Source organism: Aethalodelphis obliquidens, unplaced genomic scaffold (assembly GCF_003676395.1).
Source record: "Aethalodelphis obliquidens isolate GAN/ISIS:26980383/991018 unplaced genomic scaffold, ASM367639v1 scaffold7, whole genome shotgun sequence".
Classification (NCBI taxonomy): Eukaryota; Metazoa; Chordata; class Mammalia; order Artiodactyla; family Delphinidae; genus Aethalodelphis; species Aethalodelphis obliquidens.
The window spans coordinates 2270278-2298027 of NW_020837951.1; the positions used below are offsets into that span (position 1 = coordinate 2270278).

General features: G+C 60.9%; 1 protein-coding gene across 10 annotated transcripts in view; it reads right to left on the reverse strand.

The window, feature by feature from the left end:
- Window positions 1–27750, reverse strand: part of VAV2 (vav guanine nucleotide exchange factor 2) — a 177865-nt gene that overhangs the window by 4028 nt on the left and 146087 nt on the right. For 2 of the 10 annotated variants that reach the window (XM_027104325.1, XM_027104323.1), the window contains 16 exons: window positions 27237–27336; window positions 26316–26411; window positions 25577–25645; window positions 23981–24067; window positions 21394–21479; window positions 20415–20547; window positions 18162–18271; window positions 16963–17136; window positions 16537–16625; window positions 13947–13963; window positions 13058–13079; window positions 11953–12080; window positions 10585–10659; window positions 9304–9356; window positions 7889–8005; window positions 1929–2086 (listed from right to left, as the gene is read on the reverse strand). In XM_027104325.1, coding sequence (XP_026960126.1) covers window positions 1929–2086; window positions 7889–8005; window positions 9304–9356; window positions 10585–10659; window positions 11953–12080; window positions 13058–13079; window positions 13947–13963; window positions 16537–16625; window positions 16963–17136; window positions 18162–18271; window positions 20415–20547; window positions 21394–21479; window positions 23981–24067; window positions 25577–25645; window positions 26316–26411; window positions 27237–27336 — 1514 coding nt within the window. Of the gene's footprint in view, window positions 1–1928; window positions 2087–3128; window positions 3216–3995; window positions 4120–5173; window positions 5262–7888; window positions 8006–8347; window positions 8443–9303; window positions 9357–10584; window positions 10660–11952; window positions 12081–13057; window positions 13080–13946; window positions 13964–16536; window positions 16626–16962; window positions 17137–18161; window positions 18272–20414; window positions 20548–21393; window positions 21480–23980; window positions 24068–25576; window positions 25646–26315; window positions 26412–27236; window positions 27337–27750 lie in introns of those variants that run through there. The other 8 variants (XM_027104331.1, XM_027104328.1, XM_027104327.1 and 5 more) reach the window with 8 other exon arrangements.

Sequence of the window (27750 nt, forward strand, 5' to 3'; positions counted from 1 at the left end):
GCAACTGATTTCCAAATGGTTTAGAGAAAAATAAGTGTACACACACACACACTTACAGAGAGAGAGAGAGAAAATGCAAATGAGAAACCAAATGAACAAACCATTCTTAATTGGTAAATTTGGGCATATGGGAGTTTTTGTAGGACTGCAACTTTTCTTTAAATTTGAAATTATATCAAAATAAATTACAAATATTTTATAATGAAAACATTTAAAAAAGAAAGTGAAAGAAAGATGCGTTCAGATCCAACAAAAACTGAGAATCTATAAGTAGCAGACTTGCACTAAAAATTATACTAAGAGGGAACTTCAGGCACCAGAAATTTGGTTTTGATTGTGTGTGTAACAATGCAGAAAGAAATGAGGAACCCTGGGAAAGGAAAAGAGGTAAGTCTAGATGAAAATTAACTGCTTAAAACAAAAATAATGTCTTATGGGGTTAAAAAATGTCAAATTAAGAAACATGACAACACCTGCCCAAAAGTTGGAAGGAAAATGAATACAGTCAAAGGGCGTCAGGTCCTTGCATTGTCTGGTAAGTGGTGAAAGTACTAATTTAAGGTGGTCTGTCAGAAATCAAAGTGTACATTGAACCTCTAAGGTAACCACTTAAGTAACAGGAAAAGAATGTGTAACTAACAAACGAAGCAAGGGGGGTGAGAAGTGGAATAGAAAAATTGATTAATCCGAAAGTCAGAAAGAAAGGACAACAAAGAAGGAATAGACGTGAAAAATAGAAAATAAACAGATAAACAGATAATGCATTTAAATCTAAATATCTCAGTAATTACATTAAATGTAAATGGACTACCTATACTAATCAAAAGGTCAAGACTGTCAGATCAGACTGGCTTGTAAACGTCCATTTATAGTAAGATTTTATCATCTAACTATCTTAAATATAAGAATACAGCAAAGCTGAAAGTAATACAAGAAAGAAGAAAGTATGCCATGCAAAACACTAATCCCCTCAAAAAGCTGGTGTCTCTCAAACAGCAGGTAAAGCAGACTTCACAGCAAGAAGAACTGCGACATTTCATAACAGGGTTAAAGTATCAACAACAGGAATATCTAGCAACACTCTAAACCAGTGGTTCTAAAACTGAACTCTGCATCGAAATCACCTGGGAAACTGGCTGACATCGTGACTGGGGTGAGGGCCCAGCTCCAGGCGCCTCTTGGCACTTTTGAGAGCTGGCAGTCCCAGCCCTCTAGGTGGACTGCCTAGGACTCAGAGGCCTCACACTTCTGAAGGGCTGTCAGATGGAAAAAGGATCAGACCCAAGGGCCTCCAAGGTAGAGGCAGACCAGTTCCTTCCACCCGGCAACGGAATGGTAAGTGACGGAAGCCAAGTCTGTGGGAAGCTGCAGCCCCTGCAAAAGCTGGACGTTTCCTAATCAGTGCTTTGTGGAGCCCAGGCACCCTGTCGGGTGACTGCCAATGGAACTGGTCAAAGCCAGGGGGTCCAGACAGGGTACCAGGATAAGGAGCCATGGGGTTTCAGAATCGCAGGCTGGCTGGGGACACTGTATGTCCCCTCCCATCTCACCAAGGTGTAAACGGGGTCTTATGGGATGGCAGGAGCCCCGTGAGGACATCCCAGCCCTACTCTCAGTCCTGCAGCCTCCCGGCCTGCAAAGAGGGTTGGGTACGTGCAAGGGACTTAAAGAGTGCACCCAACATCTGTCCCCTGCCGTTTCCATGACGGACCGTAGAATAGGACCAAGCACAGATACAGCGTCACACAGGCCGGGGTCCAGATCTGAGCCAGGAAGTCGCTTCCTCACTGTGACCCTGGCTCACGGAACCTGGGGACACCCAACCTCCTGGGCACAGTCAGAGGGCACGGGGTCGGGGCAAGGTGGTGCTGCGGTGCCAGCCTGCCGGAGCCCCACCTTCCCGAGCACCACGGGCTGGTCCCACTCACCCGGCCGTTGGTCTCGCCCTTCCACCAGCCCTGGTCCCCACCGATGCGGCTGTAGATCTTCACCACATCGCCTTCTCGCAGCGAGAGCTCCCGCAGGTCCCGGGCAGCGAAGTTGTACCTGGCCACGGCCGTGCCGATGACGCGGGGCGTAAACACTGCTGGGGGGAGACGGGCGGCGTCACACAGCTGCCGGGCGGGGCCGCCAGGGCTGAGGGTCCTTCGGGCCGAGCTGGGTCTCTCCTCCGGGGCCCAGCCCTGTGCCCACAGAGGAGCCCATGGAGCGGAAAGGCTCTGGTGGGACAGACCAGGCTCCAATCCCAGGGCCCCTCGCTCCTCTGTGGGCGCCCCAACCTGTGGGCACGTGGCCCACCTGAGCTCCACCGTGATTAAGTCAGAGCCTCACCGCCCCACTGGGGGCCATCACGGGCGGCGAGCGTGCCCGCGGGGATACGAGCGGGTGTCGGTGCTCTGTCACAGTTCCCTCGGGGCCTTCCCCCGTGTGCCCAGGGCCTGGGCATCACATGGCCAGTGGACAGCTGAGTGCCCGCTGCCCAGCTCCCAGCCTGCAGTCTGACAAAGTGCCTGGAATTGGACCCCAGAGCACTGCTGCCCGACTTCCCTCGTGTCCCCAACTCCAGAGCCCAAACGAAACCAGAGAGCCGGTTGGACCAGCTTGGCCCGGGACCCAGGAGTCCTGACGGACAGATGACAATGGCCCGTGACGGAAGGGGCAGCACGTGTGGCTGCTGGGGAGGGCTCTGCCTCTGGCAGTAGAGGGCCGTGAGATCAAGGCCAGTCGAGACCTGTCCCCCTGCACCCAAGCCCCACAGGTCCTCCTTAGTGTCGCCGAGTGGGGCCCGCCCCGGGTCTGCTCCCACCTTCACCCCGAGGGGGTCGCCCAGCTGTTTGCTGCTGCCAGACGCAAAGCTCCCGGGGAGCAACGGGGGACAGTGGCTGATGAATTGGAGAGGGGTCGTGGGGGTGAGCATGGCAGGGGTGAGGGCAGCGCCAGGCCGGACTGTGTCTGCAGGAGCCGCGGCAGCCCCACCCCCCGCCCCGCCCCCCGCCGCTCCCCTCTGCACACACCCGCCCCGCCCGGCCCAGGCTGCGGGCAGCTGCGGACACTTTCAGGCCCGGGCCGTGGCCCGCCAGGCAGCTGGCGGCAGGCCGGGCCCCCCACGCCCCGAGCAGCAGCGGTACCTGGCCAGAAGGGCACGGAGGAGCCCTGAGAAGCAAGGCTGAAGCCCTGAGGACTGAGAAAAGAAAAGTTGTAGGAAGCGCAGGAAGCTGCAAAGAGGCGAGAGAGACTGTGAAAGGGGCGCCGGGGAGCATCCACACGCCGTCCCAGGCGCGGTCCCAGGCGGCGGGGAGGGGGCCCAGGCCCCGCCCAGGGCACCAGGAGGGCAGCGGGACGGCGCGGGCCCTCGCTCCACCTCCTGCACCTGTTTCCTGGGCCACCTCCTCCCAATGGGCGGGCTCACGCGAGGATACAGGAAACTACTCGTGCAGATCACAGCCCCTCGCCCGGCACACAGTAGGTGCTCACTAAAGGCCCGTCGCTCCTCTCCTGGCCTGCTCTGCCCCGGTGGGACCCGAGGTCCTGCGGGCCCCTGCAGCTGGAGGAAGTGGGGTGGCTGGCTCCGAGACAGAGCCCTGGGCCGGATGCCAAACACTCTGGGCCCAGCCTGCCCCTGCCCCCAGCTGGCCCCCATCTGCGCTATGGAGCCCCATCTGCAAACAGAGGTACTGGCTCTGGCTCCCTCGTAGCTGGGGTCCCTGGGCGGGGCGGGGGGGGATGCTGGGGTACAGGGATGGATTTGAGGACAGAAGGGACCTGCCCTGTTCCCTCCCCACTCTGACCTCCAGGCAGAGGTATCGACTCAGAGCAGCAATTCATAGCTGGCACTCCCCACCTGTCACATGGGGCCGCCCTGGCACCCTGGCTCAGGAGGGTGCTGGTGAAGGGCTGGGGGGCCTGGGCCACTGCTCCCCGGGGTGGGAATAGGGAAGGGGCTCCTGGCCGAGGTCAGTGCAGCCCACCGGAAGCCTTCCGCGCACGGGCGTTACCTGGGGACCGGCTGGAGGCCCTAGAGGCCACGCGTTCCCGTGACTTGTAGGGGTACTTGAGCGTGGTGTCCAGCTGCTTGAAGCTCTCCTTGAGCGAGTGGCACTGGTAGTACTCTACCAACTCCTGCAAGACGCACACACTCACTGCTACCTCCGCCTCCAGGCAGTCCTCCCAGACGCCCTGCCCTCCCTCTCCCACCTCCCCAGGTTCTGACAGGGGACTCATCTCCTTGACCCCCGGAAACACCCCTCCTCCTCGCTGCCCCTCCTAGCACCCAAACTGGGGGCAGGGTGGTATCGCAAACTTCTGATCCTGCAATTTCTCTCCCAGAAGTTTCTAAGGGAAGAGTCAGGGAAGAAGGCCGGGATGGATGGACACAAACGCTCCCTGCAACACTCTTCGTAATGGAGAAAAACTCGAAACGCCCACACGTCCAACACCAGGGAAGCGCCTCGGGAAAATCCCAGCGTATCCACGTGACCGAACGCCACGCGGCTACAGTGGGGCAGGAAGAGGGCGGCGCCCCTGGTGAGCATTCGCTGTGTTGAGAGGTAAACTGAGAGTTGGGTCCAGTGTGGCCAGGGGCTTTGTTTGAAAAAGGAACCTATAAACCACACCTAGGCTCTACTGAGAGGCGGTGGGGGCTCACCCTGAGACGAGAGCATCAGGTCTGGGGGCAGATCGTGGATACTCTGTTTTACTGGGTGTGTTTCTGCGGCCGCAGTGGGCAGTCTAAGAGCTCAAATGCTCCAGTTAGATGTTCTCCGTGCACGGAACACGTGTAATTTAGCAAAGAAACACCAGGTCCAACTTTAAAATCATTTTAAGAAGGACTATGCCTCTCGCGGCTGGGCTGGGACAGCTGGGGGTAGGGGCATTGGAAGCGGATGGGCTGCGTGATGCTGGTGGCCCTACTGTGTCCGCCACGGGGTCTGGGGGACAGAAGCCTGACTCGGGGGCCTGCGACGAGGCCCTCCCTGTCCCAAGGTGCCCTACGATCCAGTTTCCCTGGATCTTTCCCACACTGGGAAGACTCTCCTCCCCGGGGAGAGGGGGACCCCTGCTGGGCTCTCCCCCTCTGCAAGCCCAGCCCACAGGAGTGGGTGCAGGGGGCCCCTCCTCCCCGGTGTGGCTGCGGTGGGGGACCTGGGCCGGCGGGAGCTGTGGGATCACGTACTGAGAGGCTTTCAAATTTCTTGGCTTCGGTGATGTGCACCCAGCTGTCCTTCTCCACCACCTTGATGTGTTTCACCTCGTCGTTGAATCTGGGCAGAGCACACGGGAGCGCCGGTCACTGCGCGAGCCACACGGCCGCCGGCCCCCCAGGGGTCCAGGCTTATCGTATGTTTGCTGAGCGAAGACCCCGGCCCTTGGCCCACACCTCCCGCTCCTACGGCTGCAACCTCTCTCCCCGCCCCGGCCAGGGCCTGTCTCCTACCGCTTGTCCATCCATCCATCAGGCCACCCGTCTGAAGCCCAAACTCCCGGGTCAGCCAAGGCCTCAGGCCCCGAAGCTCCCCTCCTCTCCTCCATCCAGCGCCGCTGTGATGTCCTGCCCCGGATTCCGCCTGTTCTCTGCACTGGGGATGTCCCCCTCCCCATTCCCCCATCACCTGGTGAGGCTTTCACAGCATGGTTTGTAAGTCAGAGGTCTGACCTTGGCCTGCGAGGCCCGAAGGGAGCACCCTCACCCCAGCTGTGACACCAGCTCCTAAGGTTCTCCTCCTCTGCACCCTCACCCCAGCTGGCCAGAGGAGCTCTTCCTCAGACACGCCAGGCACAAGCCTGCCATGCCCTGGCACTGGCTGTCCCGTCAGCCCAGAACGCTCACCCTCCTGCCACCCTCACGACCCTGCCTTGTGTCCAGGTCTCAGTTCAAATGTGGCCTCATTGGAGAGCGCGCACCCCTTGCCTCCAAATCACAAAGCCACACAACGACATCACAAGTAAAGAAAACGACACGCCAACATCCCCTGTGACGATGGAGGCACGAATCCTCAACGCACTCTCTCCATATGCACGTCTATACACACCAACGTATTAAGAGACCTTCACACCACGACCAAATGGGACACTCCAGGAATGCAAGGTTGGTTTAACATCCGGAAACCAGTTAATGGAATAAACAGTTGTTATATAAGCAAACGCCCAGCTGGCCAGCCTCCTCTCCCGTGGGGCCTTGGAGAACACCCACCACTCTGTTTCTCCTGGATTCAAAGTGAGCTGAGCGTGCGCAGCCCCACCCCAGCTCCTTGGACAAGACCCGTCTGGCCCCACTCCAGAATCCTGCGGGCCAGGCACCCAGAAGGTGCTCCACGAATTCCTATCAGGCGAGACACGTCTCTGCCACTTCACTGCTGGGTGCTGCCCCAGCCTCTGCCACAGGCCTGCCAGCACGCCTCACGCGCCACTGATCTCCCAGGGCCCTACTGAGACTCTCACTGCGGGAGGCCCCACCTGCACACACCTTACGATGCTCCCACCACCCACGGTGGGTACGGCTGATCTCTGCTTGAGAGCAAGTCCTATGTACCAGGTGACCCAGGTTGTGTCCAGCTGACGTTCACTAGACGTCTGTCACTTTCAAGGCTGCAGATGTCCTTTGGTTTTTGTATTTTAGAAAAACCAGTGTATTTGTTTCCGGCCCAAACATTAGTGGGGCCTCTTGGAAAGCCCGTGGGGACCGTGGCAGTTTGTCCACCTGGGTGGGGGTCTCGTCCACAGTTCTGGCTCCTCCTAGCTGCCCAGATCCCGACCCCTCCAGCTTTCCCACCCCAGGGGTCCTCCAACAGCCGTTCTGTACAGTGGGACCCTGTCCTGGATGACCAGGGCATGACCACCTGCAGCCTCCCAGTAATGCAAGCAGGGGATGGGGATACGTTCACGCACGTGCACACGCGCAGGCACGCTGGCCGGCAGCACGTGCTCAGGCCGGGACCCGCACCCTGCTGCTGGGGTGCTCATGCCCTCGGCCCCCACTGGGCACAGATGCAGAGGAAGCTGATGCAGGGGGCGGGAGAACAAAAGCTGAGATGGAAAGATGGGAGTGGGCTGTGTGCTCAGGACCTGGGTGCGGCCCACTGAGCCCGGCTCCCGTCTGCCCCTAACGGCCAGAGGCGCTCCTGCATCTCCTACCGAGAGGGCCTCTCTGCTCCCTCGCGTTGGCTTCTGTGACTCGATACCAGAAGCACCCAGGCGGTGACTCTGCGGCCGTCCGGTGGCCTGGTCGCTGGGCCTGCCCCACCCCCCACCCAGCACCCACCCAGCAGACCCGAGGGGGCCTTTCCTAGATACAGGTCACCCTGCTGGGGGCTCTTGACCCCATCAAGGTCACGGCAAACCAGAACCCTCTATTCACCGGCCTGAGACTCCTGTCCAGTGTGTGTCCTTTGCCGATGGTGACCAACGACCAATCAGATTCTGTCTCTTGAAGAGGAGACAGAAGACCCACAAGGGGGCAGAGTCTGAGCAGGGTGACCCCAGCCCAAAGGCCACGGGCTGGAGCCCCGAGCTGGCAGCAGCCCCGAGCTGGCAGCAGCGTGACTGTCCGTGTTCTCCAAGGCCACCTGCGGGGCCGCTGGAAGTCCCTGACCTCTCACCACAGGCCTGTCCCCATCCCTGAGCTCCTCTGGTCCCCACCACCTGAAAAAGGCCGGACCAAGCCCACAGGGCGGCTTCGGGCAAGGCCGACGGCAGGCGGGATCACTCACGCTTGTCCCGGGCCAGGTGCATTGTGCAGACCCGCCGACGCCCTTGCATCTCCAAAGTGCCCTGGCGTGGGCAACGCATCCCAAGGCCACACCCAACAAGCCCAGAATCCGGAGGGGATGTGGGCTCCTTGGCTCGGAACGGCATGAGGGGAGGGTCTCTCTGAGCCCCAGCCTCCACGTACTTGATGCTTATGGCAAAGCGCTCGGCCTCGGCCGGCCGCTCCCTGATTAGGTAGGTCCCGCTGGCGTGGGATTTGAGCAGGTTGTCGGTCTGCTGCCGTTCCATGTTGCCGGCAAACCTGGAGCAGAGGGGGAAACGGGGCTGTTCACTGACACGTCTCTAATCTGCTGAAGAGGCTAGTGGGACGTGAGGCCACGCCCCCAGGAGGAGGGGCGAGCAGTGGGCGGGGTCTGGAGGAGACGCGCGGGGCGGGGCATCCGCGTGCCGGCTCACAGCCCGCACCGGGAAGGTGGTTGGGGGAGAGACGAGGACCCCAAACAGGCCCCAGGCACTCCACCGCGGCCTCCACCCTCCAGAACCTTGGGCCTGCAGGAGGCGTTCAGGGTAACAAGACATTAGATCAAACTTCCTTTCCAAGTTGTCATTGTTTAATAAGCAGCGATAAACACAAACTGCTCACGTGGGGTTTTGTTTTGTGTCCTAACATACTGGAGACCATCAGCATCTCCATGGGTGGGTTTCCGACACACTGACTGAAAGCTTTTCTCGCCAGCTCTATGGAAATGAAGCCCACCCCGACCCCCAACCTCAAGAACAAAGCCTGACCCCATTTGCACCTCCCTGTGGGGCTGAATTGGGACTTTTGTAAACAGATTCATTAGAAAATTAAAGTTCTGTGCGTTACCCCATCAAGTGAAAATCACAGCTTAAGTCCTCCACCCTCCACATTAGACCCAAATGCAGGGTGAACAGCGTACTGGAACAGACCCAGGGGTCTCAGAGACGCAGATGGGGTGGTGCCAGGGAGGCCAGGGGCACCGAGGGTGCAGGCACGTCACACCACTGGGCACAGGGGTCCCGGGGTGGCTTCAGGGATCAACCCCAAACCGAAAACCACAAGGGCAGACCCTCCCGGGGTCGAGCGGCCCACTGCTCTGGGGCTGCCACAGGGCGAGCTTCTGCAGGGCCATGTCACTGAAGGGCAGTCGTTCTTCCAGGCAGCCGGTGAGCCAGGCGGCAGAGCGATAAAAGCTGGCCCTGAGGCCAACCTGCATCTGAGACTCGTACCTACCGGGTCACCTCCACGTTTTATTCATCAAACAGCCCCACTGCTCTCATCAAGCCCGTATGAGCAGATACAATTATAATCTTGGCCTTAAATATACCTCCTTCTATATACTGGTATTTTAGACAAGGCTCAAGTAAGATCACATTTTAAAAAGGGCTTCATTCTCCCAAATGTTAGAACCTGATGATCTGTTTATAGACGGGGAAACAGCGGCCTCGGGGTAGAGAAGACTCCCCCGGGCTCCCAGCGATTCAGAGCCAAGGAGGGGAGAAGGCGGCCGCGTGCAGCCCGGCTCAGCCGCCCTGGAGACACGAGAGGCAGCCTGGGGCCCCCACTGATCCACTCACCAGGGGTATGCGGTGTAGTCCATATCCCGGGACGGCGGCCGGCTGATGGGCGGCTGGCAGGAGAGAACATTTGGGTTGGTGTATCCCCAGGGACTGTCCACAGAGCAGGGCCCAGCGACGTCCTATCATCAATGACCCCGGGAGCCCAGCACTGGCTACCAGGACGTCTGTGGACTTAGGCCCAGAGCCACTGGCCTGGGAGGTCCCTGAGGGCAGCAGCCAGGACTCACCATCTCTGAGTAGATGCTCAGTGGGTCTGATCGAATGAATGATTGATTGATTGACCGAATGAATGAATATATAGCATCCAACTAACAGTGCAGTGTGAGGGGAAAGAGAGCAACCTGAAGGCGGCTACGACTGCTCAGCAGTGGACAGGAGCACACCCTATACCTCGCGTCCTCTGCAGCAGACGGGCCGCAGCCCCAAGGACAGGCATTGGGCCGGCAGCAGCGCGCTCTGCAGGTGGAGAGCCGCGTCTGCAGCAAACCTCGCGGCTCTCCAGACCCCACGCTGCGCCCTCACTGGCCTGACCTCCCCTCACTGGGCCACAGGCTGGGAAGAGCCTCCTAGACTACCTGTCCCTTCCCCACCCCATTCACCATGCGGATGGGGAAACTGAGGGCCAGGGTTGGGAAGGGACCCTGAGGGACCCCCTGCCCCCCCGCAGGCCACCCAGTGAGTTAGTGACATTTTCTTCCTCTGCTGTCTGGTCCCTTCGACCTGCCAGCAAAGCCTGTCCTAAAATGCTTTCTCCTTCGACTGGGCAATGGCCTGCACAGAAGCACAGGCTGGGCGGTGGGGCCAGAGGCCGGGCAGGTGGACCGGGGCTCCCAGGGGGTCGGGCACCTGCCTGCTGCTCCTTCGGGAGAAGTTTCACTCTCTCACTTTTAGCTCTTTCTGGGGTGTGTGTGGGTGATGCAAGCTCGATGCCTTTTGTAACGGAGCAGACTCTGCGCCACAGAACTCAGATGCAAGAAATGCCATACTGCCTCTTTTCTAAACATCATAACATCCTAGCTCTGAGTCCTTATGTTCGAGGGAGAAGACTTATACAGTCCCTCCAGTGTGGAGAAAGGCGGCTGGTCTTTGGTCCATTGCACCTGCTGCAGAGACGCCCATTTCAGTGTTTTTAAAACAGCCAAGCCCTCCCAAGAGGAGGGATCCCCTGCCCGTTGGCCCTTCATCCCAGCTCCGGGGCGTCCTGAGCGAGGAGACAGCTCTCGGCACCCACGGCACCCTGGCCACCATGCTCCAGAAGCTTCCACGGGAAGTACTCACCCTTCCATCCACTGGACAGGGCTTCACAGACGAGCTAGGGAAGTAACCTGACTTCCTGGTTTGCACCAACCGACCCTGGGAGAGGACAGATGGTCAGGGCCGGCGGGGCCTGGCCTGGCCAGTGGTGGGGGGAGGGGGGATTGTAGTGTGCACTGAGCTTGTCCTGAGGAAGACGAGGGGAGTCCCTGAGGAGCCCATCACAGCACCACCTTCCTGCTGTGACCTCAGCTGACCTCATCACCGTTTGGGGCGCCCTCACTTCACAGATGAGGATACGCTGAGGCCCAGAGAAGTTACACGGCTTGTTCAGCGCTGGGACCAGAGCCCCCTCTCCTGGCTGCTGTGTCCTCTTAGCCACACCGGCCCTCCCCAAACTGTGAGGGGCGTGTGGACCTGGGGGTCTTGATAAAACACAGCACAGCGCGGGAGGGCCTGGGGGCGACTGTTCACTCTCTCTCCACTCGCTCTGCCTGGAAGACCCTCCCAAGGCCTTCCCGGCCCCCACTTTCACATCAGCAAAGTGTCTCTGCAAGGCCACCCAAACCTGATGGCCCTGGCGACAGCTAGGGAGGGGAACTGGGTGGCTGGGGTCAGCGCGGGGCAGACGCTGTACTGCAGACACCTTCTCAGCTCCTGAATCTCCAGTTACATGAGGCCGAGTCTGGTGCGATAAGTTCGTAAGTAAGTACGTGCTGACAAGGACCACCACACAACAACGACGACGGCAGTAACAGTACTTGGACACTTGAACACACGCACTGTAGCATCAGCTCTAAGCAGGTCGCCCTGGTCACCCAGCCTGGTCAAGTGCCCCAGTTTCCTGCGGTACCACATAGACCCCGTGGACGGGGGCGATCTCAGGGCAGCACCAATGGCTCCCCTTTCTCAGGCCTTATAATCAGAAGAGCAGGTTTCATGGCTCAGAGCCGTAAACCATCACAGGGACCTGTGTCCGTGTTTGGGCCTCCTGGGGCAGGGCGGTGGGCGGGTCTCGGTCATGCTGCACCCCCAGTGCTGAGCAAGGTGGTGCTGGCCTGAACTGGGGCAGGTGGGGAGCAGGGTGGGCATGGCATGGCCTGGGCGGGGCCTGGGGTGTGTGTGTGCAGGACACAACCCAGGCAGGAGGCAGACAGGGAAAGGGCTTGGACGCAGGAGGACGATCTCTACCGCGAGGGGATGCTGCGCCCCCACCACCTCAAGGCAAACACCCCAAGACCCGGGCCCTGCTAACAGCCCACTCCTCTCGACCCCGATGGTCTCGCACCCCAAACCCACCCCTGCCTGGAAATGCAGGACCCTCTGCTGCTACCCTGGGGAGTGGGGAGGGGGTAGCCGGGGGCCCGAGACCCTCCCAGGTCCAGGACCCACCTCCCACCACTGAGACTCAGGGTCGCCTCTCAGTAGCTCAATCACATCACCCGTCTGGAAGGTCAGCACCGGCTTCCCGGGGGGAGCAGGGTTGCCATGGTAATTCTGCACGGCCACCATCTTGGGACCTGCGAAGGACAGGGCAGGAGAGGGCGTGGCTCGGTGGCTCCGTCCTGGTGGCAGCCCACCCCAGGCTGACCTTGACCTCTCAGGGCTCTTGGCAGCGGGCCATGGGCCTGTATCGCCCCTCCCTAAATTCTTCCCGTAAGGCTCCCACGTCCCTTTGTTACATATCATAAGTAAACTATTTATGAGATTAACAGATTCAGGGTATCACTGCAGTAACGGCAACTTATTTTTAAAGAGTGCTTTCTGTGCCGTCATCCAAACATCTTTCGAATCTGTGACTAAGAGTCAGCAGCGTGGAGTAGAAGACGGGGCATCCATCCTGTTAGAGGTGGGGGCCGGGTCAGCGACCTGCCAAGGCCACACGGCCACTCCGGGGCAGCCCTGGGCTGACGGGGGGGCCCGCCTGAGCCCCCCCAAAACTTGTAGGCCTCTCCTAGACCGTGCTCTGCTCTGACCGGCCCAGCCCTGCATGGGCCGCGTCTGCCAGGCCTGGTTCCTGAAGCCGGTGCCCCAGAGGCAGCAGGATGGTTTTTGTTTTCTGTTTTCATGATTAGGTTGGACTCTGTCCGCAGCTCGGGCTGCCTCATACCTGGTGCCTTCAGTTCTCCTGCTACCCAACGCAGAGCAAGGGGGACGTGGGGGGACGGAGAAAATGGTAAAGCGACAGCAGCAGTGTCCCAGAGTCTGCTCTGCTCGGGGTCTCCGGGCTGCAGCTCAGGGCTTCTCCTGGGCTGAAGGGACCCTGACTCTCTGCAGGCTGGGCCCTGGCCCCATGCCTGGCGCTGCGTCATCAAAAACTAAGGAAGCTCCCAGGGGAAGTGGCCGTGGAGGTGGGAAGGAGATGGGGCCGGAGGGCAGCACACACCCTGGGAGCCCGGAGCCAGGTGGCAGACACCGCGGCCAGGCCCAGGCTCGGCTCCCAGGATGACTGCTGACAAGGACGGTACCAGAGAAGACCCAAGTCCCACAGACTCACCTGGCCCCGCTCCAGAGGTGTCCTGTGAGAGCAAGGACAGAGGACAGTGAGGAGGGAAGGCTGCCCAAGCATCCCACAGCCCCTGCCCCCCACACCCAGAGGGAAGGGTCAAGGCAGGAAGCAGGGAGGAGGCCAGGGACACGTCCTGAGCGCCCACGGACATTTGTGATGGTGACAACCTAGTTCCCTGTGTGACACGATACTTACTTACACCCTCCACCTTTGTACCCCTCCGCAGCCCTGGGACATCCGTCCTCTTCCCCTCCCATCCCTTACCAGTAACTCCCACCTCCTCCAGGAAGCCTGCCCTGACCACCCCAGCCCAGGGCCTCCCTGCTCAAAGCTTGGGGTTTGTCTCTCTGTCTGGGACGTGTCCTGCTGCATACACTAAATGTTCTGTCTTCCCTCCTCTTTGAGTGCATCTCTGTAGCCCACGCAGGGCCCAGTAAGAGCCCGTTACGTGTTGGTTAATTTGACTGGACCCCCACGGCTGGGGAGAGAAATGACGTCCACAACCCATAAGTGAATTCAGTGACTCCGTCCCCAAGTCAGCTGAAGAGAGGGCTCTACGTCTATCAGGATGGGGGGCAGGTGGGCAGATGCCTGTCACAGAGCTGGGGACCCAGAGCCGCCAGCAGGCCACTGGGCAGGTGGGACAGGTGGGCAGCCGGGCAGGGGGAAAGCTACCAGGGCCCAGGAGGCCATGCACAGGGACCCATTTCTACTGACGACCACGAAGGAAAACAAAGGCCCCTCATAACCAACAGGGGCTCTGCAAGCCGGCCTGGCCCCAGAGCGTGAGGGCCGGAACGGTTGGGTCTTTCTGGCTCCAGGCACGGGGCGGCGTAGGGTGCAGGGCAGTGGGAAGGGAATGGTTTGGGGGACTCACCAGGTCTGCAGGAGAACCTGAAAAGGAAGCACATCGGGGTCAGAGCCGCTGGGCGCGCCCGAGTGTGTGAGCGAGGTGAGCTCCAAGGCCCTTCCTTTCAGACCTGGATTACAGACACGCGTGCTTGGTGACCGCAAAAATCTCTCGACTACTTCTGATGGCGACTTCTGAGCTCTGGTTTTAGGGGCCCCACGGGAGAACACACACTGGGTATCAGACCCAATGGCAAACAGGTTTTCCTGCATGAGCCAACTCTGCTCCAACGGCAGCAACTGCCTGATCACTGGACAGAACCTGGGCTCAAAGGGAAGGTTTCCACAGTTGATTAGTGATGCCTGCCGTGGGCAAATGACAGAAGACGTGGTAGTCGTGCTACTCTATTTGTCAGCACCTCGGACACGGGACACCTCAGCTCTGTCAGATGGAAGGCAAACATTCTAAAGATTCTTTCTGCCTGCCCTGGGGCGACCCAAGGGGAGGACACAGCTCCAGGCTGGGGCCCCTGGTCATCTGACAAGCTGAGCTGCCACTCCACCACCAGACAAAACAAGCACCACAAGGGCTAACGTGTGGCTGATGTGACTTCAACACCGTCTAACACACGCACAGTCGCAGCCTGCTTTGGGCAGACATAGGATCCGACAGACCCTGCAGAACAGAGGCTACAGGCGTCAGGCATCAGGCACGTGCCCTTGGGGGAATCACACGCTCCTTAAAATAAAACCAGGTGCCCACCACGGGCTCTCAGTGACACGGGGAGGGTGCTGATGACTTCAGCTTTCGAAAGATGTGCAATTGCCTAACTGGTAAAGCCTCGATTATACACATCATGAAAAACACAAAAACCTAAAAAGAGATGGGGGACGGGGGCGGGGGCATTGCAAAAAAGGGAGAAGGCAGGTGATGGCTAACGGCAGGTGTTTTTGCCTGGCGTGACAAAAACCAGGATCCCTTTCATCTCCCTTACTTTTCTCTATATCTTCTATGGGAAATGGTTATTTAATAATCAGGGAAAAGGAAACAGAAAGATTATTTAAAAATAAGAAAACTTGGGCTTCCCTGGTGGCGCAGGGGTTGAGAGTCCGCCTGCCGATGCAGGGGACACGGGTTTGTGCACCGATCCGGGAAGATCCCACATGCCGCGGAGCGGCTGGGCCCATGAGCCACGGCCGCTGAGCCTGCGCGTCCGGAGCCTGTGCTCCGCAGCGGGAGAGGCCACAACAGTGAGAGGCCCGTGTACCAAAAAAAAAAAAAAAAAAAAAAAAAAAAGAAAACTTGACAGGAAATACACCAGAATATCACCTTTGGTTATTTCTTAATCTGTTCATAAGTGATAATTATTTTCTTCTTTATTTCATTTCTCCTCTTTTTTTTCCTCTAAGTTTTTGATAAAGAAGTATGTTACTTTTAAGATCAGGAAAAAAATTTCAGAAGAAATGAACTGTCCAGTCGCTTGCCACAAAGGACACATGGCCACAAGAGGGCGGTAGCCATGGGCGAAGCTGAAAAGCTGCGTCGGGGCCAGTCGGGGCCGGCAGCATCCTCTAGCCCGGAGGAGACTGGCAGGGTCGCTGAACTTCCGCCGGGCCAGAGTGGGCTGCATCGGGCGGGCGTTGGTGGGGACGAGGGGGTCTGGGCTGACCTGTCGGACCCTCCTCCCAGATCAGGGCACTGGACCAGCAGTCACAGTAAATGAGGAATTAACAAACTCTCCTACTCTCGGGGGACAAGCAGGCCCGGCATGTTTCCTTGTCTACCTGGAGCGTGGTTAACCCGCTCTGAGCACAGCTGCCCTGAGTGTGGATGTCAGCAGAACAGCCCCATTTCACGGGGATGTGGGAGCATCTGGGCCCCATGAAGCAGGGCGAGCAGTGTGGTGCTTGACGGGTGCCCCACGCCCGGATCCAGAGCTCAGCCAGCCCCTGACCGTGGCGGCTTTGAAACCTTTCAGAACCATCTCAGGCTCTCCGGCGGCCCGTCCAGCTGCTCTAGGCTGGGCCCTCCCCCAACTCATCCCCCAAACCAAGACGATTGATAGGAGCCTCAGGCTTCCCCCATCTGAGGCAAAGGGGAGCACAGTAGATGCCGTGCACGCACGTGAACCGTCTACAAACAGGGCTGTCGCTAAAGAGGGCCGGGCCTCTCCAGGGCGGGGGAACCCAGGGGTGAGGTGTTCCTCTGTGACCGGAAACCTCCATGCAACTGCCAGGAATGTCCTGTGCCCTCTGCAGGGTGGAGATTCTAGACGCTTACAACTGCAGCGCGGCAGCGGGTGCCCAAGAGGCCGAGAGAAGCCAGCCAGTATGCAGTTAGGAGGAGGGCTTTGCCATGGAATGCCCGCTCCCGCTCCGGCTGGGCCTTTTGACCCAGTGTGACCCAGGGCCGGCGTCCTCCCCTCTCTGAGCCTCTGTTTCCTCATCTGGTCCCTGCCCCGTGGGGTCACCACGGCAGGAAAGGAGAATGTGGAAACACCGCCAGAGCCGGCAGCTGCGAGGGATGACAGGACCCGCGGCTCGGGGTGTGTCGTGGGACCCTGAGGACCAGCCCCCAGGGCCCGTGCCCCACGGGGAGGGCGGGGATGGGTACTCACTGATCTTGCAGGGAGGGGTCACCTCCAGGCACTCCTTGTGTGCCCCGACGCCACACTTGGTGCACAGGTAACCCTGGTAGAAGGTGCCTCTGCGCCGGGGTGGGAGGGGGAAGGGGCAGGAGGTGAGGTGGACCACCAGACCCACCTTGCCTTCTGCCCCTCAGGGCATCACCCCTAAAAGCCCTGGGGCCCAGGACCCCCGCCCCGATGCGCAACCTGGCTCTGCCATCCCCACAGGACGGGGACAGGCACCTCCCCTCCCGGCTGGATCCCAAACGTCCGAGGGCCGGCTGCCTCCCACACGATGGGATGTCTCCCCGGGTCCCTGGGCCCCAGCACAGCGCTGGCCTAGGGGTGCTGGGCGGTGATGGGGGCACAGGAGGGAGGCAGCAGCGGGCCCCCTCGGGGGCCGGGAGACGGCCTCACCTGAGGAACATCCTGCACGCTCTGCAGTTGGTGGTCTTGTCAAACGTGTACATCTGGAAGCTGTGCTGGTTGGCGGTGGCTTTGTCGGGCTTGATGTTTGACCTGATGGGAGGGAAAGCGGGCTCCAGGTTCCCTGAGCCCCCCCGAAACGGAAGCCGCCAAACCAGCCGGGCTCTGGAACGCGGCCGGGAGTCAGGAGGCCGGGACTCAGAGCCAGGATCTGCCCCGACCCCCGGGCAGACCCGAGGGGCCCTGACACCCCGGGGAGGATGAAGGGTCCGAGTGGGAGCTTTCGAGAACCTTCTGGGGTGATGGTTAAGAGCTGTATCTGGACAGGGCTTGGGTGTGGGCCGGTGCAAGCGTTTGTCGTGACTCAGCAAACCGCACCCAGGATGTCACTGTGCGCGAGCCTGAGATATAAAGATCTAAACAAATCGTGACTTCATGACGGGCACCCTCACTCGCACTGATGTCTGCAATTCACTACGACACGTCCGCTAGCAGACGGCACCAGGACTGGGGGGACGGCATGTGACAGAGGACAGCACAAGACGTGAACGGAGCAGGCCGGGCATTTACCGTGACGTTCTTTCAACTTGGATTAACGCTTGAAAATTTTCATGAGAACGGTGGGGAGAAAATTACAACCCCTAGAAAGCCTTGGGGCCCACCGCCTGGCCGCCATCTATTCTGATGTGTCCCACGCGGGACCCCGTTGGATCCTCCCAATAATCCCGGAACCTGGACCCTCCCTTCACGTGCATTTCACCAGGAGGAAGAGGCCAGGGAGGTGAGTGCACCTGCCCGGAGGCCCCAGGACCTGCCACCCTGGCCTCAAGGTCTGATGTGGCCAGGCACCCCCACGATCACCTTTCTCTGTTGGGCTAACTGGGGCTCCTCCTAGATTTCATGGAAAAACAGCTCTGGGGCTTTTCCCCAAAGGTGACAACCCACCGGCCTGTAAGACCCAGGGATCTGGGTCACCGTGAGTCCATCTGGCACCATGGCCATTCCTGGCCACTCGCTGCCCTGCCGGTCAAGTGTGGGAGGCTCGGCCCCAGGGGGAGGGCCCTCTGGCCACTGTAGATTAAAGAGCGAGGCTGCCACGCGGGGGGCAGGGGCTGGCATCCTGGGGGGGCGGGTTCCCCGAGAAAGATCCACGTGGCCTCCCACCCGCGCCGCTGCCACGGCGGACTCACATGGCCATCTCAAACTGTTCCGTCCACTTCCTCTTCATGTCTTCCGTCTTGCAGAAAAACTGGAAGCCTTGCTTGCCTTGAAGGTGAATTAGATAGAAACCGTAGGACCACTGTGGGAGGAGACAGGGGACACACTTGCAACGGGCATGGCTAGGTGCACACAGGTGCACGGGCACATGTGCAGGCACACTCGTGCCCGGGCCTGTACGTGCACACGTGTGTAAGTGTATGCAGCCTCTAACGAGATGTCCTGGGACCCACCTCCGACCCCCTCCGAGGTGCACCCTCAACTGAGGTCTCTGCGGCTTAGCCCAGGCCACCTCTAATGACCTGCGTTGAGGCGTTCACCTGGGGCCCCCTCCAGGACGCCAGCCCACCCACTTTCATTTCCTAAATGTGATGCCAAAAAAGCTCACTGGTCTGAATTAGAACAACAGAAAAAAAACAAAAAAGGCAGAGGAGGCCATGGGCCTGGGGAGCTGCAGCAAAGTCAGCCCAGCCTTCCCACCCCTCAGCCACCACCAGGCCCGGCTATCGCTCGGGGCTTCCAAGGGGCCCAGGAAGAAGCGTCTGGGAAGTCTGAGCCCATCTGTGTTAGGAAAGGTGGAGGGAAAAAGGAAAAGAGGGAAGGAGAGAGGAAAAGAAGAAAGAGGACAAAGGGCGGCAGAGAGAGAACAGGCCAAACCCCAGTGGCTCTGAAACCACCCAGGTCCTTAACCTCCAGGGACTGGGAGTGGGTGGGGCAGGCGGGAGGGGGGGTTTCACTTGACACCCTTTGCAGCCGGCAAATCTGTTATCACAAATACATGTCTCCTCTTAATCCAGACACTGAGGGGAGGAAGGAGGAGAACGCCGGGAACCCAGCCCGGCTCAGGCCCACCCGGCTCCCCAGACCCCGCTCCCAACTCAGGGAGGAAGTGCTGGCATCGGGCCCGGAGGTGAGGAAGGTGGCGAGCACGTGAGCGCCAGGGGCTTACCATTTTCCCGTGAGACTAGGAAGCGCGAGGAGAGGAAAGGAAAAGGGGAGACGAGATCATCAAGAGGCCTGGCCCAGCCCCGCGGTGGGCGCCGCAACCCAGGACACTGCCCACTGCCAAGTGCCCCAGGATGGGACCACCACGGCAAGGGCCTTCCTCCCACAGGGGTAGGTGCCGGGGCGGAACCTGGGGGGCTTCGTCTTCAGCCCTGAGCCTGGGAGGTGGCCTCAGGTCACTGCTTCTGGGGCCCCAGTGGCCTGTTTTGGACATCAGGGCTAGGCAGGTCACCCCCAGTAGCTCTTCCAGGTGGCACCTGCATTCTACCTGTTAGCTTGGGAGTCCAGCCTCTTTTAGCACTTTGGTTCCTCGCACCCACACCCAGCCCAGGGCTGCACACCATAGGTACTCAAGCACTGGGTGCAGAAGCAGGACTGAACCAGAGAGCACGGCAGCCCCAACTCAGCATCCATCGCACCACCCACAGCATCCACGGCCCCACCCCCAGCAGCCATGGCCCCACCCCCAGCAGCCATGGCCCCTCCCTCACCAGTCATGGCCCCACCCCCAGCAGCCATGGCCCCACCCCCAGCAGCCATGGCCTCACCCTCCAACAGCCATGGCCCCTCCCTCACCAGTCATGGCCCCACCCCCAGCAGCCATGGCCCCACCCCAGGAGCCATGGCCCCACCCCAGCAGCCATGGCCCCACCCCCAGCAGCCATGGCCTCACCCTCCAACAGCCATGGCCCCTCCCTCACCAGTCATGGCCCCACCCCCAGCAGCCATGGCCCCACCCCTAGCAGTCATGGCCCCACCCCCAGCAGCCATGGCCCCACCCCCAGCAGCCACAGCCCACTGGCTGGACATCAGAGCCCCATGAGCCACAGCAAGGCCCACCCGGTGCCCTCCTCCAAAGCGGGAGGGCAGGGGAGGGGCAGGAGGGCCTGCTTGCCGCAGGGGGCCACATGCGCCAGGCGGCCAAGGTCTAAGGCTGGGCTCTCACCAGCGGCCTCGGGCCACACCCCTCAGCGCAGGGTCCTCACTGGGGGGCTGCGATCCGGATCGTGCCCCTCCGACCCCCGCCAGGAAAGACTCAGACAAAAGGCCGCGGGGGGGGCGGTGCCGGGCCCAGCACAGAGCGGGTGGAGGCCAGCCCACCTGACCACGCTTTCTCTAGCCACCCCACAACTCCTCCCTCGGGGGGGGTCGGTGCCTGCCCCGCACCGGGCGGCCCAGCCTAGAAGCCCCTCTGTCACCACCGGGAAGCCGGGGCTCACCTTCTTGACGTCCTTGTTGTTCATGGGGTCGTCGGTCATCTTGTGGAAAAGCAGCTCGATGATCTCCTTCAGCTCGTAGCTGTCGCCCCTCCTCTTGCACACAATGACCGCCTTGTCAAACAGGAACAGGTACCTGGCCCAACAGCGCGGCCACAGGGGCCCGTCAGCGTGGCCACAGGGGCCCGACAGCGTGGCCACAGGGGCCCGTCAGCGCGGCCACCAGGGGCCCAACAGCACGGCCACCAGGGGCCCGACAGCACGGCCACCAGAGGCCCATCAGTGCGGCCACCAGGGGCCCGACAGTGCAGCCAACGCAGCGGGGTCGGAGGCCGCGGGACGGCTGTGGGCGCCCGGGTGGGCAGCGCGAGGGCTGCTCCCTCCCCAAGCCTGAGCCCTCCCCCGGCCTGGCCCGCCCGGCCGACTCTGACCCCTCAGCCCAGCCTTGGATCCTCCACGCCCCTGCCCCCGCTGGCCTTCCCCACAGCACTGGCCCCTGCCGGTCACTGCCCATTTACACGTCCATCCCCCACGGGATTAGGAGCCGCGTGGGGCAGGGCTCACGTCTTCTGTGACCCCGGCCACAGCCCCAGGCCTTGGACGCAGCAGGTGTGCGTGGAGGACTGAACAAGCTGGGGCCATGCCAGCTCCCCGGGAGCTTTCGCCTCGCCCGCCCGCACTCCCGCCCAGTCCTTTGGCAAACAGCTCACACGGCCGCTCCCAGGAGCCCGTGCGCTCGCAGGCCGCGCCTCTGGCTGTCCCCCAGCCCGGCCGGTCCAGTGCCGGCCGCAGGCAGGGCAGCCCCACGGGCGTGGCAGCCACTGGCCGTCGCTCTCACCGGGAAGGAAGGAAGCAATTAAAAAGGCGCAACCCAAAGCCAAGTGCACGTGAAAAGCTGTTTCCAGGCCCGCCGGGGAGCGGGGCGCCCTGGAGCGGCGTGTCTGACTCGGGTGCCACCCAGCCCGGCGCCCGCTCCGCTCACCTGTCTTGCTTGGTGTGGTTCACTATGGACCGGACCTTCAGCTCCCCGTCGATCTTTGGTCTCCCAAATTCCTCCAGTTTCACTTGCTGGGAAAGAAAGGGCAAGGCCGTTAGTCCCGGTGCCAGAGCAAGTGCCCTACGTGGAGAGAAACGCAGGTGGGCACGCGTCCGGGGCGGCCGTTTTCCGCTGAAACCAAAGGCGGGAGCGACGTGAGACGAGCCCCCCTGGTTCCCGGCGGGTGCTGGGGACAGAAGGGAGGAACTGGGCCTGCAGACTCTGCGCCCCACAGACCCGGCCCTGCTGAGGACGCCCTCCAGCTCTGCGGCAACAAAGGGCGATTGATGGTGTGGGTCAGTTAGCAGGCCACTGTCATCATGGAGCCAGAGCGGGAACCTGGTGGGAAACGCCAGACGCCTGACCCCGAGAAACCAAATTAAACAGAGAACAAACAGCGCTTCTCAGAGAGAGGGTGGGCAGGGCGCGGGGGTCCTGCCGATGGTTCATCTACCACAGGAAGAGCCTTCGAGCTGAACCCCCTCTCTGGTTTGCAAGGATTTCATTTTTGTTTTCTGCCTGGTTTGCATCTCTGCTCTGCTCTGATTCAGAGAGACGTCTCTGGGCACGTTCCCTGTGCGGTCTATGCGGACAGAACAGGAAGGAGAGGATGCCGCAAAACGCTATCAGGCCAGCCCGCCTGGCGCTACGACGGGGGCTCTCAGCATCTTCTTTCAGGGTTTTCTGCATTTTCCAGGAGCTGCCAGAGCAAAACGAAGGGCGCAGCGTGGGTGTCACCCAGGGTGGGACCAGCACCTGCTTTGTGACTCAGGGCCTCTGTGTCTCATCTCCAAAGGGCGGAAAGAAAGGTACCAGCTCCACCTGCTGGGATGGGGTCCGGAGAAAACCACACGGCTGGGCAGAGCAGGGCGCCCGGCCCACAGGAGCGCTCCACACCTGCTCCCCTGCTGCTTAACTTTTGTCATTTGATGCGCAAGAATTAGTCGTATGTAAAAACTTAAAAAAAAAAAGTCTTCTTGTCACAAAAGTAGTGCCCATCCATCCATCGTAGAGCGCGTAGAAAACATCCAACGCTCAACGAGGGGAAAACCAACAGCCCCAGGCCCCACCAGGCACTAACACCACCGCTAACAGCCTGGGGCACAGCCATCCTTAACCTCCTCTGCCCTCAGAAAGGAAAGAAAAACGGGGTCGGGTCATAATGCTGTTCGGCGACTTCTTTTTTCTTTGCTGGACGACACATTACGATTGTCTTCACGCCACGTGCCTGTACCACAGTCCTGTTTGGGCTCTTCTGACTCTGGTCGGGGAGGACCAGACAAATGGGCACCAGGTGTCAGCCTGGGCATGCGGGGCTTCCTTTGCAAAAGCTTCTGTGCTGATTTGCTTTTGACAGACACTCACCCGGACTCTGAAAGTTCAGGGACCAGAGAGTGAAAATGCATGTAAACCAGCGGTCCTCAGCCAGCGCTGATTCTGTACCCAGGGGACATCTCGTGATGTCGGGAGTTGTATCTGGTGGCCATGACCTGGGCCCCTGAAGGGTGGGGATGCTACCAGCATCTAGCGGACAGAGTCCAGGGGTGCAGCTCAACATCTCACAATGCACAGGACAGGCCCCGCGACAGAGAATGTTCCAGCCCCAAGTGTCAACAGTGCCGAGGCGGAGAAACCCTGTTTAGACCTTCAGCAGATCAGCGAGAGGCTGGTACCGGTTGGCACAGGTGGGGAGGTGCCTGCTTCCTGGGGTGGCCCATCTCCTCGCCCCGCAGGACCCAGTGGTTCACCCAACGCCCCAAGGCTGAGCCTCTGATGGACCAGGATGAGGATAAGGTCCCATGAGGTGTCAGCCCTGCCTGCTAGAGGTCAAGGGGGAGGGGAGAACTCAAGGGCAACTCCTGGGCAGGGTGACCAAACCCTCTCTATTGTCCCTCATGGGGACAGGAGATGTGGGTGAGCCAGGGGTCCCAGAGTGTTAGGAGCCTCGTGCTCCCCTGGGCGCCGCACTCTCCTCTTGGACCCAAGGGAGTCCCGGTCCAGGCCAGGGAGGGAGGGCAGAGCAGGGCAGTCAATACCGTTCCCCTCCTCGGGCCCTCAGCCAGTGGCCACCTTTGTGCACAGGGCCCCTGGGCTGGTCTCGGTGCACAGCCTGGCAGTGCGAGGTCAGCCTCCGCTGCAGAAGCTGCTCCACCCTCTCGGCGGAGAGCGCTCAGCACGGCTGCACGTGCCTCCACGACCCGGACGGATGGAGCGTGTGGTCGCCCTTCCACTTATTCGATGCTGAGACTGTGAAAGTCATTTTTTTTTTTGCGGTACGCGGGCCTCTCACTGTTGTGGCCTCTCCCGTTGCGGAGCACAGGCTCCGGACGCGCAGGCTCAGCGGCCATGGCTCACGGGCCCAGCCGCTCCGCGGCACGTGGGATCTTCCCGGACCGGGGCACGAACCCACGTCCCCTGCATCGGCAGGCGGACTCCCAACCACTGAGCCACCAGGGAAGCCCTGAAAGTCATTTTTTAAAACACGCATATATGCCCGTGACTGTCTCCGCTCCCGGGGAGCCGGCGCACTTACCAGGTTCTCTATGGAACTCTGAAACTCGCCGATTTTCTTCAGGGTCTCTTTGTCCCGTTTGACTTCGTTGATGTACATCGCCAGGTCCTGGGACACAACAGAGGCGGGGAGCGTGTCAGCAGGCCCACGCTGGGCGTGAGGGGCTCAGCCACGAACCCCACGGCACCGTGCAAGGGCTGGGCATCTCCAAAGCACCGTCCACCGTCCCCAGAGGTGGCTGGCCCTCGAAATGACCGCAGGGGTGAGAAGCGTCACCCCACTTGACAAACGAGGCAGAAAAGCTGCGCCCCATTGGTGCGCCAGGAAATCCCTCCTCCTAGAGCAGCTCCCTTCTACCCCGTCCCTCGGCCACCTTCTAGGTCAGAGCAGAAGGAAAACAACCAGGTCGACCTGGACCAGCCAGTTCTTGGCCCTACAGAGCCTCCGCGGAACGAGGGCGACCCCACCGCGCAGCCCGGCTACCCACACGCTGCAGTCTCCTGCTGGCCGCCAGGGGGCACTGCCCACCGCGATCCAGAGGGCCCAGCGGGACAAACACCCAGAGCCCAGGGTGGAGCCCCTGAGCCAGGCGGTGGGTAGGGGGTGAGAGCTGGTTCCAGCCTCCCCTCCAGTGCCCCCTGCCCGTCCACACAGGGAGCCCACTGGCCAGGCAGAATCGGAGACCCCGAGGCAGGAACATTACAAGATGGGCCTGGTGAGCCGTGCAACCGCCGGGGCCTCCATGGCACAGGCCACAGAGTTCGCACAGGACTTGGAGTAAAGAGGACAGGCTGCTTAGAGAAGCTCCAGAAACAGACGGCCGAGCAGTGGGGGGACAGAAGCCAGAGAGGGGGCGATCCCCCTGGGAAGGTCACTTCGCAAAGATGGAGGAGGCACAGGACGTTGCCAGGTGACAAGGACAGGTTCAGCCCAAACCAACACACAGGTGGGGAAGAACGGACACCTTCAGGGGCCTGAGCGTGGCCAAGCCTGCCTGGAAGGTGGGGCATTAGGGGTAAATACAACTGCAAAGCCAGCACAGCTCTGGAGGCCTGTGTGCCGGGGGGAGGGTCTGGGCCTGACTCAGCAGGCAGTGGGGAGCCACTGAAGGGTTCTAAGAGGGGCAGGGACGTGAGCTGGGCTCTCCTTCCGGGGGCTGAGCTGCAAAGTGGGCTTCCGTGGACAGAGGGAGGAGGGGAGAGGTGCCGTGCCTGGGTGGAGTGGGCATTTCAGAAGCAGATGCCACACACTGGGCAGCAGGCAGGGGAGGGCCAGGTGGCCCAGCACTGGGTCCAGTGCCTGGACTCTGGCGACAGTATGGCAGACGGTCAGGGAAGCGAGAGGAAGGGAGGCCTGGGGGTGGGTGTGGGGTCACTGTGGGCCAGGGGAGGCTAGAGAAGAGAATCCTTAGGGAAGCCCCCTCCACCCGCCCCCTCTGCCCCTGGTGGGTCCCATCCACCGCCCTGCCCCTGCTCCGCCTCTTGCCGTCCCAGGAAGATCTACATCTCCGATCACCGAGGTAAGGTTGTTAGCGAGCCCAGGTCCAGTCAAAGAGGGCGGGCACGGCCCATGAAGCCCCAGGCTGGCCCGGCCTCTCCCCTGCCTCGGTTTACCCACCTGCATGGCCTCCAGCGCTTCTTTGAGCTGCTGCCTCTCGGGCCGGTCGGTGGAATGGCTCAGGAGTTCCTGGAGGGGGTGGTGAGGCGTGGGTGACCACTCAGGGGTCCCCACCAGGCCCCGGGTGTGCAGACAGAGCCAGGCCCTCGGGACAAAGCCCCACCCCCACCCCCCCGGCTCTGGTCCAGCCGCCCAACTCCAGCAGACAGACAGCGAGTCCTCCTCCAGGGGACACACGGCTTCGAGGCGAGGTGTCTCCAACGCTTGTGGATAACGGGGGGAACGTTAAGACAGCACAAAGCCAGGGGCCGCGCTAACAGGTAACCTGCTGATTCACTAAAGAGCCTTGGCTGGCATCTCACAGAAACCACTGTCTCCCGCGCAGATCTGTCTGTCCCGAAGGACTTCCTGTTTCCGTGGCCACCAGGAAGCTCAGGGACTGGGTTAGGAGACGAGCCCCAGGAGCTCTTACTTCTGGCCTGAGGGTGCTTTTCTGTCTCTCTCGGCTTTTCTCTTCTCTTACCGATTTAGATCATAATTTTCCTTGCGTACTAACTGACAAATATTCTTAATACGTACAAACACTGCGTAGCTCCCGGCACTGATTTTGCAGTTTTTAGGCGCTAAGCACGGGCTGCCTGACTCTATGCGCTTGTTCACTTGTCACCCTGGCCTGTCTGTGGGCTCCACCCCACGCCCCGGGGGCTGCCGGGTCCTGACCCCCTCCAGCCGGTCTCACCTTGAGGAGCAGGTGGTATTTGAGCACCCTCTGCATGGGGACCACCAGCAGGTCCTGCAGCTTGAACTTCCCGTCCTGGACCTTCAGGGTGCATTCCTGGGCGTCGGGGGAGCAGCGGGTGGATTTAGAGCGTCCTTGCCCGGGCACACCGGACCCCAACACTCCCATCCCCGGCCTGGGGACGGGGGCAGACCCAAGCCCTGCACTGGGGCCCAGGTGTCTGGTCTTCCTCCGGTCCGGCTCCCAGAGACCGCCCCCCCCAAACCAGGCGTGTGCAGAGGGGTGGGCTTCACAGCAGGCGGGCAGGGGCCCTGCTGCCTCTCATAGCCTCAGGGGTCTGCAGTGGCCACATGGGGGGGATTCTGGGTGACGCCTGGTCTGGGGTCTACCAGAGAGACCCTGGGGGAGGCCAGCTCACACTAACGGGGGCACCGCCCGCAGGAACCAGGGGCTCCCCACGGGTTGCCTGGACACACGAGGGCATCGGGCCTCTCCAAGGGGTGAGTCACCCCCAGCACTGCCGGAGCAAAGGGACGTGCCACCAGGGCTCACCCTGGGAACCGTGTGACCGGCCAGATACAACATGGGAAGCCCAGCCTCTGGGGGGACGACACGGCAGGGGTGGGAGGCTCCCAGCAGAGGTCCGTCACCTGGGGCCCCCATGGGGTCCCGATAGGCCAGGGCCAGGGCTCAGTCACTCAGCCGGATCTGGTCCGGGGTCCTGCCACAGTGGCACCCAGGCTGGGCCCTGGCCTGGGACGGTGACCTCTCCCTGCCCACTCTCAACCCCAACAAAATGCAAAGGAGAAAAAACCACCTGCCAAAAACATCTACAAAAAACGTCCCATCACTGCCCCGCCCCCAGCTTCCCATGGAACGGGTAAGAGGCCAGGGAGCTGGAAGCTCGGACATGGCAAGTACCTCGACTTTCTGTCTGAAGTCCTCCCTGCCGGCCAGGAGCTGGCTCAGCGTGCTCTGCGCGTGCTCCATGCGGCTGCAGTACTCCCCGTAGATCAGGAGCCTGGACGGCGGACACACACACACACACACTGGGTGTGAGCCCGAGCCGTGTTCACGTCAGGCTGTGAGCACAGCAAGCAGCTCCCCCCCGACAGCTCCTCACGTGTTCACACATTTAACGGTTTCGTTCTTTCCATGAGGCTGCTTTCCTTCCCCGCCCTGCCCAGGAGGAGGGCTGCCAGCCGTGGGGAGGGAGGGGCACCCTGCCTTCCCCGAACCCCAGGAGGCCCTCTTCTGTGGTTCTGTTCCAGGTCAGGACCGGGTTTGGGGGTGCCGCCCTCAGCCCCCCATCCCGCCCCTGGAAAGGGCCAAAGCCAGACAGAAGCCCCTGCCTCCCCAGGCAACTCACGCTGCAGTCCACAGGCAGTGAGCACCCAGGCCCAGCCCGGCTCTGTGCTCGCCCTGGGGGGCCGGC